This window comes from Falco cherrug, chromosome 19 (assembly GCF_023634085.1).
Source record: "Falco cherrug isolate bFalChe1 chromosome 19, bFalChe1.pri, whole genome shotgun sequence".
Taxonomy (NCBI): domain Eukaryota; kingdom Metazoa; phylum Chordata; class Aves; order Falconiformes; family Falconidae; genus Falco; species Falco cherrug.
Window position 1 is genome coordinate 5013818 of NC_073715.1, and position 14665 is coordinate 5028482.

Sequence of the window (14665 nt, forward strand, 5' to 3'; positions counted from 1 at the left end):
CCCTCCATTCCAGCAGGGAGGGGTGACAGTGACATGTGCTGTCACCCATGGGTGCTGATGCAGAGGGCAAAGTCCCTGGGGGGGGGAGGTGTGTGTCTTGGTCACCCTAAAAGCTTCCCCCCAGGGCTTCCTGCTGCCCCCAGGCTCTGCTTGGTTAACCCACCCCCCCCCCACCCCCCCCGCAGCGTGGGAGGGGTCGGGGGGGCCCGGGCGGAGGGATCAAGGGCTGGGGGGGGCGCGCGGCGGTGCTGCGTCTGGCGCGGGGGCTGCTGGGAGTTGTAGTCGCGGCGCGGAGGGAGGCCTCGCCTTCCCGGCGTGCCCCGCGGCGCCCGGCGGACATGGCGGCGGCGGTGGGGCGGCGCTGAGGCCTGGGCCTGCGGCGGTGAGCGCGGGGCGGCGGGGTGGGGGGTACCGGCAGGAAGATCCCGGGGACCGCCCCCCCTTCCCCCCCCCCCCCCCCCCCCCCACGGGTGGGGCTGCAGGGCCCCGCTACCGCGGCGCCGAGCGGCAGCCGGGGCAGGGCCTGATTCCAGGTTCTCCGGGCCCGCAGCCCTGCCCGGGTCCCCCCAGCCCTCCCCGCTCCCTCCCGGGGTCTCTCTGCACCCCCCCGAGTCCCCCAGCCCTCCCCGCTCCCTCCCGGGGTCTCTCTGCACACACTCCTCCCGGGTCCCTCAGCCCTCTCCGCTCCCTCCCGGGGTCCTCTGCAACGCCCCTTCCCCCCCCCCTCCCCCCCGGGTCCCCCAGCCCTCCTTGCACCCCCCCCGGCCTCCTCTGCAACCCCCCGGGTCCCTCAGCCCTCCCTGCTCCCACCCCAGCCCCCCTGCATATTCTCCAGATCGCCTTGGACTCCCCCTGGGTCCCCCCCTCTGACTCCCTCAGCCCTCCCCATTTCCTCTCCAGGTCCCTTGTGCCCTCCCTAGGTCCCCTTGGGGTCCCCCAGCCCTCTCCAGGTTCCCTGTGCCCACCCCCCCCCATCCCCCGACACCCTTAGCCGTTCCTGCTCCCTCCCAAGGTCCCCTGCATCCTCCAGGCCCCCTTGGGCCCCCCTGGATCCCCTGCACCCTCCCCAGGTCCCCTGTGCCCTCGCTGGGTCTCTCAGCTCTCCCCAGTCCCCCCTGGGTACCCCAGCCCCCCCCCCGGTCCCCTATGCCCCCCCCCCTCCCCATTCCCTTAGCCATTCCTGCTCCCTCCCCAGGTCCCCTGTATCCTCCCAGGCCCCTTTGGGCCCCCCCCTGGATCCCCTGCACCCTCCCCAGGACCCCTGTGCTTGTCCCCGACTCTTCCCCAGCCCTCCCTGCTCTGTCCCCAGGTCCCCCCCGGTCCCTCACTCTGTCTGATCCTTTGCCCCACAGATGGCCGGAGAACTAGCAGATAAGAAGGACCGGGACGCATCCCCTGCCAAGGAGGAGAGGAAACGCTCACGATCCCCAGACAGAGACCGGGATCGGGACCGGGAACGGGACCGGGACCGCAAGGGTTCCCCCTCCAAGGACAGGAAGCGGCACCGGTCCCGGGATAGAAGACGAGGCAGCCGGTCACGATCCCGGTCCCGGTCCAAGTCGACAGAGAGGTGAGGGGTGTTATGGGGGCCCCCCCAGTTTTTAGGGAAAAGCTCTGTCGCTCTTGCCTGTCTGTGACGGCCCTGCAAAGGGGGTGGGGGGTGCAGGTGGTTGGGCTGGGGCCGCGCCGTGACTGCCCCACTTTGCAGGGATCGCCGGCACAAAGAACGTGATCGGGACCGGAGCAAGAAGGACCGGGACCGAGAGAAAGATGGGCACCGGCGGGATAAGGACAGGAAGCGGTCAAGGTGAGCCCCATTTTTTTTTCGGGGGCGGGGGGGAGGGCATGTCATACTCTTCTATAAGCACCCCAGGGCTGTTTTCTGTAGGAAGCATTGTAGGGCGAGAGCAGGATTTTCCCCGGTCAGTGGGGTGACCGTGGGGCTGCGTTCGGTGCTTGATTCCTCTTTGTTTTGCTGGGAAGCTTGTCCCCGAGCAGGGGCAAAGACTCGAAGTCCCGGAAGGAGCGGGACTCACGGAAAGCGGAGGAGGAGGAGGAGAATGCCCTGAAGAAGGAGAAGGTGAGGAAGGGGCTGAGGGGGCTTGGCTGGGAATAGCTCTTAGTGGGGGGATCGCTCTGGTGAGGCAAAGGGGCTGCTGACGGTCCGGCCCCACGTTTGCAGGCCCAGCCGCTGTCCTTGGAGGAGCTGCTGGCTAAGAAGAAGGCTGAAGAGGAGGCAGAAGCCAAGGTAGGAGCCTCCCGTGCTGTGACGGGATGGATTTGGGGGGAGGGGGAGTATGTCTCTCCTGGGACAGCCCCAGCAGCGAGGGGGTCGCAGCCAGGCCCAGTGTGAGCCCGTCCTTTCTCCTGTCGCAGCCCAAGTTCCTGTCCAAGGCGGAGCGGGAGGCCGAGGCCTTGCGGCGGCGGCAGCAGGAGGTGGAGGAGCGTCAGCGGCTGCTGGAGGAGGAGAGGAAGAAGAGGAAGCAGTTCCAGGAGATGGGGAGGAAGATGCTTGGTAAGGTGTTGTCCCCGCCATAGCTTTCCTGGTTCTAAGAGGCTGGGACCCCTGGGACCCCCCCACCCTAGGTGTGGGTGCTTGGCTCTGAGACCCTTCCCCTGTTCCCCAGAAGACCCCCAGGAGCGTGAGCGCAGGGAGCGCCGGGAGCGAATGGAGCGGGAGACCAACGGCACAGAGGACGAGGAGGGCAGGCAGAAGATCCGGGAGGAGAAAGACAAGAGCAAAGAGCTCCATGCCATCAAGGTAGCGCTGAGGGCTGGGCTAGGGGGAGGGTGGGTGAGCTGGGGGGGGGGGCTCAGGTTCCTTCCCCGCTGATCCTCCGCCTCCTGCAGGAGCGTTACCTGGGAGGAGTGAAGAAGCGGAGACGTACGCGGCACCTGAACGACCGCAAGTTCGTCTTCGAGTGGGATGCGTCGGAAGACACCTCCATTGACTACAACCCCCTGTGAGTGCTGGGGTGCCCCTGGGGCTGAGGGGTGCCCCGGGGGGGGGGTGTGGGGCACCCCCAGCCATGCCCCTGACGCTCCCACCCTGCTCTAGGTACAAGGAGCGACACCAAGTGCAGCTGCTGGGCCGGGGCTTCATCGCAGGGATTGACCTGAAGCAGCAGAAACGGGAACAGTCGCGCTTCTATGGGGACTTGATGGAGAAGAGGCGGACGCTGGAGGAGAAGGAGCAGGAGGAGTGAGTGCACGTGGGGGGAGCTTGGGAGGGTGCTGAGGGGTGTCCGGGGTCCTGGCTGGCTCTTCTTGGCTGGGATGTAGAGCTGGGGGTGGCTCTGGGATGCAGCACATTCTTAGGATGGGTGAGAGGACAATTCCAGCCTCCCCCGAGGCACAGGGTGAGCCCTGCCCCCTTCCTCACCCCCCACCCAGGGCTCGGCTGCGGAAGCTGCGGAAGAAGGAGGCCAAGCAGCGCTGGGACGACCGGCACTGGTCCCAGAAAAAACTCGATGAGATGACAGACAGGGACTGGCGCATATTCCGCGAGGACTACAGCATCACCACCAAGGGGGGCAAGATCCCCAACCCCATCCGCTCCTGGAAGGACTCCTCCCTGCCCCCCCACATCCTGGAGGTCATCGATAAGTGTGGCTACAAGGTGGGTACGGGGTGGGGGGGCTTCTGCCAGCGAACCCCGATGGCCCTCGGGGGAGCTGGGTGGAGGGGAAAAGGGCTGGTTCTTGGGGTCGGGTCTTTGGGGGGTGTGAGGAGGGGGAGTTCTGCTCTCAAACCTGCTGCTTCCCTCCCCAGGAGCCCACCCCCATCCAGCGCCAGGCGATCCCCATCGGCCTGCAGAACCGTGACATCATCGGCGTGGCCGAGACCGGTAGCGGTAAAACGGCGGCTTTCCTCATCCCGCTGCTGGTGTGGATCACCACCCTGCCCAAGATCGATCGGTGGGTGGGATGGGGCAGGGGAGGTGGGCGACGCTGCGGGACAGGGGGCACGTGGCACTCTGGGTGACGCTGCCATCCCCTGCCAACACCGCAGGATTGAAGAATCGGACCAGGGTCCCTACGCCATCATCCTGGCCCCCACCCGTGAGCTGGCCCAGCAGATTGAGGAGGAAACCATCAAATTCGGGAAGCCTCTGGGCATCCGCACGGTGGCCGTGATCGGAGGCATCTCCCGCGAGGACCAAGGCTTCCGCCTTCGCATGGGCTGCGAGGTGAGTGTTAGCCCCTGGGGGGGACGACCTGAGGGGAGCAGTTTAGCCCCGGGCTGTGCCCACCAACCCTCCTTGTGCCCCCCCCCCCCCGTCTCCCCCAGATCGTCATTGCCACACCAGGCCGTCTCATCGACGTGCTGGAGAACCGGTACCTAGTGCTGAGCCGCTGCACCTACGTAGTGCTGGATGAGGCAGATCGCATGATCGACATGGGCTTTGAGCCTGATGTGCAGAAGATCCTGGAGCACATGCCCGTCACCAACCAAAAACCCGACACCGACGAGGCTGAGGACCCCGAGAAGATGTTGGCCAACTTCGAGTCGGGGAAGCACAAGTACAGACAGGTGGGTGCAGGCAGGAGGCCCGGAGGGGGGGTGGGTGCCCCCCCTGGGCTGAGCGTGGTCCACGGCGTGGAGAGGGGACGGCTGAGGGCTTTGGAGAACGAGCCATGGGAATGGCAGCCACGCTCCTGCCACACAGGGGACGTCGCTCACCGCCCTGTTTTCTCGTAGACCGTCATGTTCACGGCCACCATGCCGCCAGCGGTGGAGCGCCTGGCCCGCAGCTACCTCCGTCGTCCGGCCGTGGTCTACATCGGCTCCGCCGGCAAACCCCATGAGCGGGTGGAGCAGAAGGTCTTCCTCATGTCGGAGTCGGAGAAGAGGTGAGGAGGGGGCCGGTGGGGTCGGGTGGAGTGAGAAGAGCAGGTCTTGGGGGTGCTCTGGGGGATTTGAGGGTGAGGGAGTTGTGGGAGGGGGGCTCTGGGGAGCAAAGGAGCTCCTGTGGGTCACCTCAGCCTCTCCTCACCCAACTGTCCTCTTCTGCAACAGGAAGAAGCTGTTGGCCATCCTGGAACAGGGCTTCGACCCACCCATCATCATCTTCGTCAACCAGAAGAAGGGCTGCGACGTGCTGGCAAAGTCCCTGGAGAAGATGGGGGTGAGTCTGGGCTGGGCCGGAGCTCCCCTACTTTGGCTGTGGCGGGTGTGGGGGGAGCCCCTGCACCCCCATCTCTGCCTGGGGACCCCGGTGATGTGGCTCTGAGCGCCCCCCGTTAACCCCCGCCGCCTCCTCCCGCAGTACAACGCCTGCACCCTGCACGGTGGCAAAGGCCAGGAGCAGCGGGAGTTCGCCCTCTCCAACCTGAAGGCCGGAGCCAAGGACATCCTGGTGGCCACCGACGTGGCAGGACGCGGCATCGACATCCACGACGTCTCCATGGTCGTCAACTACGACATGGCCAAGAACATCGAGGGTGAGTTTTGGGGGGGTCTACGGCTTTCGGAGGGGAACAAGGCCCTGCCTGACCCCCCTCCCCCCCCCTCCCGACCCCCCTGCAGATTACATCCACCGCATCGGGCGGACGGGCCGAGCGGGGAAGAGCGGCGTAGCCATCACCTTCCTCACCAAGGAGGATTCCACCGTTTTCTACGACCTGAAGCAAGCCATCCTGGAGAGCCCGGTCTCATCCTGCCCACCCGAGCTGGCCAACCACCCCGACGCTCAGCACAAACCCGGCACCATCCTCACCAAGAAGCGGCGGGAGGAAACCATCTTCGCCTGAGTCCCCGCAACTGGTGGCCCCCCCCTCGGTCACCCCAGCGGGGATGGTGGGACCAGCAGGGTCGGGGGGTGCCAGGACTTTTCTGGCTGCTCTTTTCCCAGCCCCCCGCCCCCAACCCCCTGTGTGCAACCAGGACTGCCGACAGCAGAGACTGGGGTTGGGACTGTCCCCAAATGTCCCCCCTCTTTTCCCAGTCCCCCCTCCCCACCTTCCCCACAGCCAGGAGGCTTTTTGGGGGCAGGGGCCCGTGCTGGGCTTGGCGTGCTGGTTTTTAAGGCAGGGCTGTCCCAGGAGCTGCGGTCATCTTTGGGGTTTTTTTGTTATTTTTTAGCTAAAGTTCCAGGCTGCAGGAATAAACCCGCAGCTGCGTTGCTGGATGTCGGCTCCTCGTACTCTTCCTGCGGCGCTGCCCCGAGCACCCTCTCCCAGCACCCTCCAGCGCTGGCCCCAAGGGGAAAGCCTTTGGATGCTCAGCAACCCACCAGCATCGGGCCCTTTCCCCCCACATGGTGTGTCCCCCACCCTAACATCCTGTGGTGTCCGCTGTCCCCCCACCCCCCCAAAGACACAGACACCGGCGCCTCCGAGCACTCGTCGTGTTTCTGAAACCGGTTACAGGGAAATCAGTGCTTTCTACAAAAGAAATTATAACAAATCTGTGCCCCCCCCACCCTGTCCCCCTTTGGCGGCTCAGGCCGGCTCCCTGCGAAGGGCCCTGGGGTGGGGGCGCTCAGCACCGGGCCCCTCCACCGAGCAGCCCCCGGCCGAAGGGCGGTGGGTGCCGTTATTTACAGGAGTGTGCGGTGACAGCTACGTGTGGGGGGGTGGGGAGCTATGGGGACAGGGCAGTGAGTGCAGGTGTGGAGTGGGCCCCCCCCTCCTCCCGGGAAGGGTCCAGCCGCCCCCTCCCCGCTCTCTCTGTACCCCGGGAGGAAGTTGTTTGGCTGCAGTGACCGGGGCAGGGAGAATTCGGTGCGGAGCGAAGCGACTGGTGCGGCCCCCTCCTCCTGGGGGTCCCATGCAGGGGCAGGGGAGGGGGCAGGCCAGGCCCCAGCGGGGGAGTGGGCACCTTCCCCTTCTTCCTTGGGGCTGTGCAGGATGGGGGACGCTGCCAAAACTGTAAAACTGTCGTGTGCGTGTGCGGTGTGCGTGTGTCCCCATTACCTGCCTAAGGGTCTTCCATGGGGAATGAGACAGGCTGCGATGCGGGGGCCAGGTGGGGAAACTGAGGCAGGGAGAAGGCATGTGGCTGTCCCCAGGTCCCCAGGAGCCGGGGAGGCGGGGGGGGGGGGGTGTGTGTCCCAGGGTATCCTGGCTGCCGGGCCCCCCCCCCCTGTGCTTATGGCTGAAGACGTGCCCAGGGGGTCGGGCGCGAGGAAGCTGCCAGTGCAGAGGGGTTCCCCGAGAGAGGGAGATTGTCTGAGCACCCCCAGTGCGGGGGCTGGGGCGAGGCGAGGAGCGCCCGGGGTTCGGGGGGGCCGGTTCCCAGCCGTGTCGCGTTCCCCCCCCCCCCCTCCCCAAATCCTCATCCCCCACCCCTAATAGCTGTCCTTGGCCCAAGGCCGGCTGCGTTGCCAGTTCCTGTCGAGGTTGCGTTCGGTTTGGCGATCCGGCGCGCCGGTGCCCTGCAACCCGCTGTGTGTGGTGCCGGTGGGGCTGGTAGAGGTCAGGGTAGGGGTCCGCGTACTCCTCTTCCTCAGGTGCCGGGAGCTGCGTTGAGACGTGGCCCCCCAAGTGTGGGGTGAGGTCTCCCCCGCCTCGTCTGAGGGCATCAGGCTGTCGTGCTCCAGCGGCGAGTGTTCCCCCCGCTCCCCCAGGCAGCTGCTGGCTCTGCGGGCAGGGGGCAGGGGCTGCGGGGATGGCACAGGGGGCTGCGTCCCCCTGCCACCCCACCTCTGCGTCCCCCTGCCACCCCACCTCTGCGTCCCCCTGCCACCCCACCTGTGTGTCCCCCTGCCACCCCACCTCTGTGTCCCCCCGCCACCCCCCACTGTGTGTCCCCCCCTGCCACCCCACCTCTGTGTGTCCCCCCACCCCACCTCTGTGTCCCCCCACCCCACCTCTGTGTCCCCCCCGCCACCCCCACCTGTGCATCCCCCCCTGCCACCCCACCTCTGTGTCCCCCCGCCACCCCCACCTGTGCATGTCCCCCTGCCACCCCACCTCTGTGTCCCCCTGCCACCCCACCTCTGTGTCCCCCCGCCACCCCCACCTGTGCGTCCCCCCACCCCACCTCTACGTCCACCCACCACCCCCACCTGTGCGTCCCCCGTCACCCCCACCTGTGTGTCCCCCCACCTGTGCGTCCCCTCCTGCCACCCACCACCCCCACCTGTGCATCCCCCCCCCCGCCACCCCCACCTGTGCGTCCCTGCGCTGGTTGCCAGCGGGGGGCAGGGAGGGGGGCTCCAGGGGTACCTGCAGGCCTGGGAGGCCAGTGGGCGAGGGCACGGCGTGGGGGGCGTGCGGCGGGTGGTGCGTGGCACGCCAGTACACCTCCAGGTACTCGCGCCAAGTGCTCGCAGGCGTCCTCCAGCTGGTTCTCATCCAGGATCACGTCGAAGAGCTCCTGGGGGCAGGTGAGAGGGGGCAGGAGTGGCTCAGGGACACCCCCCCCCATCCCCCCGAGCATCCCTAGGGTGGGGGTCCTGCCAACTCACCGGGGGACACTGCACCAGCTTGTCAGCTGCCATCATCTGCACGTTGAGGTGCTTCACCTGGGACTTGCCCCGGGACTTGATGAGCCGCTGCAGGACCTGGGGAGGCGACAGGAGAGGGATAGCACCGTGGGGGGCAGCTGCCCCTCCCCCCCAGAACCACAGTCACCCCTCACCTTGGGGTGAGGACACCTTGACGTAGACGATGATGGGCGCTAGGGAGGTCTTGGCCAGCTGGGCTGGGTGGTTGATGGTGTCGGCATCCAGCACCACCAGCTGCAGGGACTTGGCCAACTCAAAGATGCGCTCGATCTCGCTCTGCACCTCAGCTGGGGGGGACGCAGGGGGGACGTGTCAGGCTGGGCTGGGTCCTGGGGGGTGGGGGGGTGTGTCCCTGCACCCCGGGGTGAGCCCGGCCCCTCACCGATGCTGGAGCGGGTGGTGGAGCGCTCCAGGATAGCCTGCTTGCCCAGGTTGTTGAGGATGGAGCGCTTGGCCAGGGAGAGGTCAGCCGTGATGTGGGTGATGGAGATCCTGGGGGGGCACAGGGACAGCGGTGGGGTCCTGGGTGTCCCCCCCCCAGGCCATGGTGGGGGTTCCTGGGTCTCCCCCCCCCCCCCCAGGCTATAGGGCAGGGTCCTGGGATGGGGTTCGGCTCTCACCTGCCATCAAATCTGTGCTTGAGGAAATCGAAGAGGGCTTTCTGCATCATGTCGGTGACCTGCCAGTGGGGGCCACCAGCCCGTGAGCCCACGGGGAGCCGGTGGCAGATGGCACCAGCAGGGAGGTGGCAGCCTCCTGGCACCCTGCCAGCAGCCCTCGGTCCCCGCCATCTGCCCAGCACCGACACGGGATGCGCAGGGAGGGGACGAGGGACACAAGCCACCACCCTGGGGGCACAGTGGGAGCCCCACCCCCACCCCACAGCCCCCCACCCCACCCCTCCCTTCCCCCCCCATACCTCGTATCCTTTCAGCGAGGGCCCCACCAGCACCACGGGCCGCATGGAGGGGACCACATCGTAGGGTGGGATGTGCTGTGTCTGCGGGGGGGGAGGGGGACATGGGGACACATCAGCACCCTGCACTCCCACCCCCAGAAAGGGGTCAGTGAGCCTATTCCAGAGAATCCTGGCATTCTGGAGCCCCCCCCCAGCCCCACAACCGAGGGCGGGGGGGGTGTCTCTGCCCCCACCTGCTCCACCCCAGAAGCGACTGCGCTCAGCCCTGCCTGCAGCCCCCTCCCCATCTCCCCCTGCCCCAGGCACAGCCTTGCACCCGGGACTCACCTGCTTCTGCTTCTGCTTGGCTTGGGGAGAGGAGAGAAGAGACAGAGGTTGGTGACAGTGAAGGGGGGGGACCCCAGACCCCCCCCGGACCCCCCTGGGCCAGGACCTGCCCTTACCTAAGGAGGGGGGAGGCGATCGCCGGTTCCCACTGTCGCCGAGGCCCGAGGCGTTGCCAGCTCTCCTAGAGGAGAAAGAGGGTGAGCGAGTGTTGGGGGACCCGGGGGGGTTTGGGGGTGACTGTCCGGTCCCTACCTGGCTTTCTGCTCCTGCTTGAGCCTCATGGCTTCCAGGCGCTGGGGGCTGGGATGAAGGCGATGTCCCCCCCCTCCTTCACTAGGCGCCCAATCCACCAGTCATTGCTGTATTTCTGGGTGAGGGCAGGGCAGGGGTGAGGCTGGGGGGTGTGTGGGGGGGTGGTCCCTGACCCTGGCCCCCCCCTCCCCAGCACCCCAGCTCACCTCCTTGATGTGCAGGAAATCTTTGGCTTCAAAGTTGATGGCGGCTCCCTGCACCGGGCACTCCTCATCCAGCGCCCCGCAGTAGCTGACATTGGTGCGCACAGCGAAGGCGACCGGCTTGTGCTGGGGGGGTGATGGGGGGGGGGGGGAGGGCGGGGGGGTCAGTGTCCCCAGGCCCTGCCAGCCCCCACCCTGGGGCTATGCCCTGGACAACCCCCCCACTCCCAGTACCTTGGCCCTCTCGAGCTGCTGCTGGGCTTGGTTCTCCACCTCGCGCCGGGCACCCTCCCGGTCCTCGTCCAGGGACACGTCGGAGTCCAGGGACGGGCGGCTGGTGTAGGAGTCCGCCGAGCCCTGGGGGGGACAGGGCTGAGTGCTGGGGGGCTGCAAGGACCCCCACAAAGCGGGACCTCACCCTGAGCCGATGCCGGCCTGGGGAGGGGACCCCGCTGACCCCAGCCCACTGACCCTTTCCAGCTTTCAGGGATCCGTGGGGGCATCAAGCCAGGCAAATAGGGGCAGCATCACCCAGCGTGGCGGCCATGGGGTGCAGCCCCGTCCTGGGGGAGACCCCCACAGCCCCGGGGGGGGGGGGGGGGCGGGACTGCGGAAAGGGGTCCCTGTCCCCTCAGGGGTGTGGGCCTGCCACAGCCAGCCCCAACGCTGGGGTGCTTGGTGTAGCCCCCCCCCCCCCCCCCCCCCCCCCAGTAATTACCCGTCGCCTGCTGCACCCGGAACAGGCGCAGAAGCTGCGGTGAAATATTATAGGTCCCTGGATGTGGCCGAGCCCCCCCCCGAGGCCCCCAGGCCCTGCTGGGCTCAGCTCAGCACCACCGTCCAGCACCAGCCCCCCCCCGCCAGCAGATAGGCCCCCTCACCCTGCACATCCCCCCTCGCTCACATCGGGGGGGGGGGAGGGGGGGTCTGGGCCCCCCCCAGCCAACGCAGGCAATATGGTTTCCCAGCATGGCCCCCCCCAACATGGCCTCCCCAGCAGGGCCCCCCCCCCAACATCGTCACTGCCCCCCCCCCCCCCGAGCATCTTCTTCCACCAGCATCCCAGTACAGCATCCCCAGCGGTGCCTTCCCCTGCCACAACACGACCCCCCCGTGCAGCCCACGGCCCGAAGCATCGGCCCCCGCGGGGTCCTCGGCCACGGGGGTCGGGGTCCTCCCCCCCACCCGGTTCCGGGGCCCGGTGGCACCTGCCGGAGGGCGGGGGGGGGGGCGGGGGGCGGCGAGACCAACGGCGGCGGCGAGGAACAAAGGGTCGGGGGGCGGCACGGCTCCCCCTGCCCCGGCCATGAAGCCACGCACCGGTCCCCCCAACCCCCCCCGGGTGCAATCACGGCCCCCGCGGGACGCAGCTCCCCCACCCCGCGATCCCTCGGTCGTCGTCCCCCCCCCCGCCTCCCCGGTACCGGGGCCGGTACCTCGTTGAGCAGGAAGGTAGCGCTGGAGTCAGAAAACGACATAGACGGGGCGAGCCGAGCCGAGCCGCCCGTGCCCCCCCCGTCCGGCTCCGGTACCGGCACCGGCTCCGGTTCCGGCTGTGGCTCGGGCTCCGGCTGGCCCTGCCCGCTCCGCCGCGCCGCCGCCGCCGCCCCTCCCCGCCCCTCCCCGCCCCCGCCTCCCACCGCCCCCCCGGGGCGCACGAGCCGCCCCCGCCGCCTCAGCCTTGGGGGGGCGGGGGGCCTTAGGGGTCGCCGTTCCCCCTTCCCGCGGCTGCCGGGGTCTCCGGGCCCTCTCCGGTGGGACCCCCCGGGGGATGGCGGGGGGGGGGAGGGGCTGAAGTGGTAGCCGGGGTACCGAGCGGCCCCGGTGTGATGCACCGGGCCCCGGGGCAGCTCCCGGGGGGGGCGGGGTGGGGGGGGTAGTTTGCAAAGAAGACAGCTCGCGGTGGTGGAGGGAGGGTCCCGGGGAGGCGGGGGGGGGGGGGGATGGGGGGCTGTGTTCCCCTCCCCCCCACGGCCGGGGGTCCCCGAGCGGCGGCGGCGGGGGGGTTCCCCGTGGTACCTCCATGCTCCGGTGCGGCGGGCCCCCGTCCTGCCCCGAGCCGGTAGCAGCCCCGTCTGCAGGGCGAGCCCTGCGGCGGGGCCGAGCCGCTCCCGCCCCCCCCGCCGCGCCCCCCCCGCCCCCGAGGAGGGGGGGCAGCGGCGGGCCCCGGGGGACCGGACCGGCCCGCCCCGTTACCGCGCAGCGGGACGGACCCCGGCGCCACCGGCCCGGGACAACTCGGCTCTGACCCGGGGGCCTCGGGGCAGCGTTCGGGGGGGTGGGGGCTCCCGGTGGCGGAGGGAACGGCCGCAGGCACCGGCAGCGGGCACCGAGCACCCGGGCACCGGCCCCGGTACCGGGCAGCGCGGCGGGGCCGGGCCGGGCCCTCTCCGAGGTGCTGAAGGGGCCGCGCCGTGTGCGGGGCCGGGGCCGGGGGGGCCGGGGGGGGCCCGGGGGTTACCGGGGAGGGGGCAGGTACTACCTTGCGATGGCAACGGGATGCTCAGGGCGCTCTGCGCCCCCCGGGGCCGCCTCTACCGGAACCCCCCGCCCTGCCCGGGGCCGCCCCCGGGACCCGCTGCCTCGCCGGCGCCCGAGGAGGGGGGCACCGCTCCACCGGGTGAACCGGAGCAGGCGGGTGGGTGACGGCGGGGGGTCCGTACCCCTCTCCACCCCCCGGGCAGCACGGGGAGGCGACCCGGTGCCGGCTGATAGACCGGGCGGGGCAGCACAGCGGACCCCCCCCCGGCCCCGTTCCCCCCTCTGCTGCCTCAGTTTCCCCGGGGCCCCCCGGGACCCCCCGCCCCCTCCGCGCCGCAGTGCCGGTGCCCGGAGGCCGGCCCGGCCCTGACGCAGCACTCGCTATTTTTAGCCGCGGGGAGCGGCTGTTGCGTTGCCACCGGCGCCCGGTGCCGGAGCCCAGCCCCGGTCCCGGAGGAACGGCGGGGTGGGGGGCGGCCGCCCGGTTTCCCCCGGTGCGGAGGGTTGGGGCGGGGGAGTTCGGCCGCTCCCCACCCCCCCACCCCCCCACCCCGGTTCGTGCTTTACTGCGGAGACCGCAGAGCCGCTGCCCCCGGGAGCGAGCCGCGGCGGGGGGAGCCGGGACTGGCGGGGCTGCCCCGCCCCGGTATCGGTGCCGGTCCCGGTGCCGGTCCCGGTGCCTGCCCGCTCACCTGCCTGCGGAGGATGCTGGAGGTGGTGTCGGACGAGGTGCTGCCGTCCGAGCGCTTGAAGCGGCTCTTGCGCTTCGGAGCCTCCGGGGGCTCTGCGGGGGGAGCGGCGGGGGCGGCCGGTGAGCACCGGGCGGCCCCGGGCGGCGCGGCCCCGCCGCTGCCCCCCACCCCTCCGCAGCGCTGCGGGCAGAACCGAACCGGGCCCGCCGTGCCCGGGGGGATGGAAGGGGCTCAGCTCCGCTCACCTGGAAGGAACCGGGAGCGGCGGGTTGAGCCGGGGCGGACATACCCGGCGGCACCCACCGGAGCCCCCGGGATACCGGCGGGGCCGCCCCGCACCGGAGCGCGGCGTTCCGCCGGGAAGGGCCTCGCCGCCGCCGCCGCCACCGCCGCGCTCCGTATCACACGGGGCCGCCGGGCGTCCCGGTCGTCCCCGCCCCCGCCTGCCCGCCTCCGCGCCCATCCCCGTGGCGGCCGACCCGCGCCCCCGCAGCCGGGCAGCCACCGGGGGGGCGGGGGGGCACCGGGGGATAGACCCTCCCCGCAAGCCCCGGGGGCTGCGGGGAAAGACCGGGAGGCACCGGGAAAAAGGTCCCCCCGCTGCCGTGGCCACGCGTGGTGGGGGATGCGGGATGCGCGAACCCACCGGGATCGGTCCCGCCGTGCCCCCACCGGAGGGGACAGCTTATACCCCCCCCACCCCCCCCCCGCCAATACCCCGCGGGGGGCAGGCGGGGTCGCGGGGGGACCGTGCAGGGGGTGCAGCCCACCCGCACATTGTCCCCACGCCCCGCATCCCTGTGCCCCCCGCCCCGGTGACCGGATCCCGGGGCCGCGGTGCTGCAGCATCACTGCACCGCCCGGCCGGAGCGATGGGCGGGGGCTGCGGCGGCCCCGGGGAACCGGAGACTCAGCGTGCCGCCCCCCCCGCCGATCCACTCCCCCCCCTTCCCGTGGCGGGACTTCCGCGTGGGGCCGCGGGGACACGGGCCCGGCGGCGGCTGCTAATTAATGATTAATCTGCGCTCCTCGGGGGCCCGGCGCTGCTGCGGGGGGGCCGCGGGGCCCGGCACCCGCCGCTGCGGGGGGGGCTGGGGGTGGGGGGAGCGGTCATGGAGGGGGGGGGGGCTGGCAAGGCCTGACCCACGCACACGCGTGGGGTACGAGTGTGGGGGCAAGGCAGGGACCCCAGTGAGGGGTATCCCGCACCCCCGTTTTTGCACGGGGTGCTGACTGGGGTGTGCGTGCAAAAAGGAAGGGGGGGGGTGCGTGCAAGGGTGTGCTTGTGCGCGCACGCGTGTGTGTGGCAAGGGGTGCGTGTGTGCGTGCAAGGCGTGAT

The 14665-nt window shown here is 70.3% G+C and overlaps 2 protein-coding genes across 3 annotated transcripts; one reads left to right on the forward strand and one right to left on the reverse strand.

Annotated features, from left to right (window-relative positions):
- Positions 1–277: 277 nt before the first annotated feature.
- Positions 278–6130, forward strand: DDX23 (DEAD-box helicase 23). Of its 2 annotated transcripts, none has more exons than XM_055697021.1 (17): positions 278–382; positions 1353–1570; positions 1709–1807; positions 1984–2080; positions 2183–2248; positions 2377–2515; positions 2628–2761; positions 2851–2963; positions 3059–3202; positions 3394–3619; positions 3772–3917; positions 4012–4189; positions 4291–4533; positions 4702–4853; positions 5020–5128; positions 5270–5444; positions 5530–6130. In XM_055697021.1, exons 2-17 carry the CDS (start codon positions 1353–1355, stop codon positions 5751–5753), a joined length of 2463 nt encoding a protein of 820 aa, XP_055552996.1. In that variant the 5' UTR covers positions 278–382; the 3' UTR covers positions 5754–6130. The 2 variants fall into 2 exon arrangements, with proteins under 2 accessions (XP_055552996.1, XP_055552998.1); XM_055697023.1 differs by having other exon boundaries at positions 2631–2761.
- On the reverse strand, positions 5857–11763 carry CACNB3 (calcium voltage-gated channel auxiliary subunit beta 3). Its single transcript, XM_055697024.1, is given in 18 exon segments — positions 5857–7393; positions 7395–7448; positions 7451–7570; positions 7572–7583; positions 8172–8261; positions 8263–8322; positions 8414–8517; positions 8596–8739; positions 8835–8944; positions 9073–9131; positions 9372–9452; positions 9699–9718; positions 9815–9879; positions 9951–10005; positions 10008–10065; positions 10157–10279; positions 10388–10510; positions 11590–11763. Coding segments are annotated over 18 exon segments (1422 nt in total). The 5' UTR covers positions 11632–11763; the 3' UTR covers positions 5857–7291.
- Positions 11764–14665: the final 2902 nt, after the last annotated feature.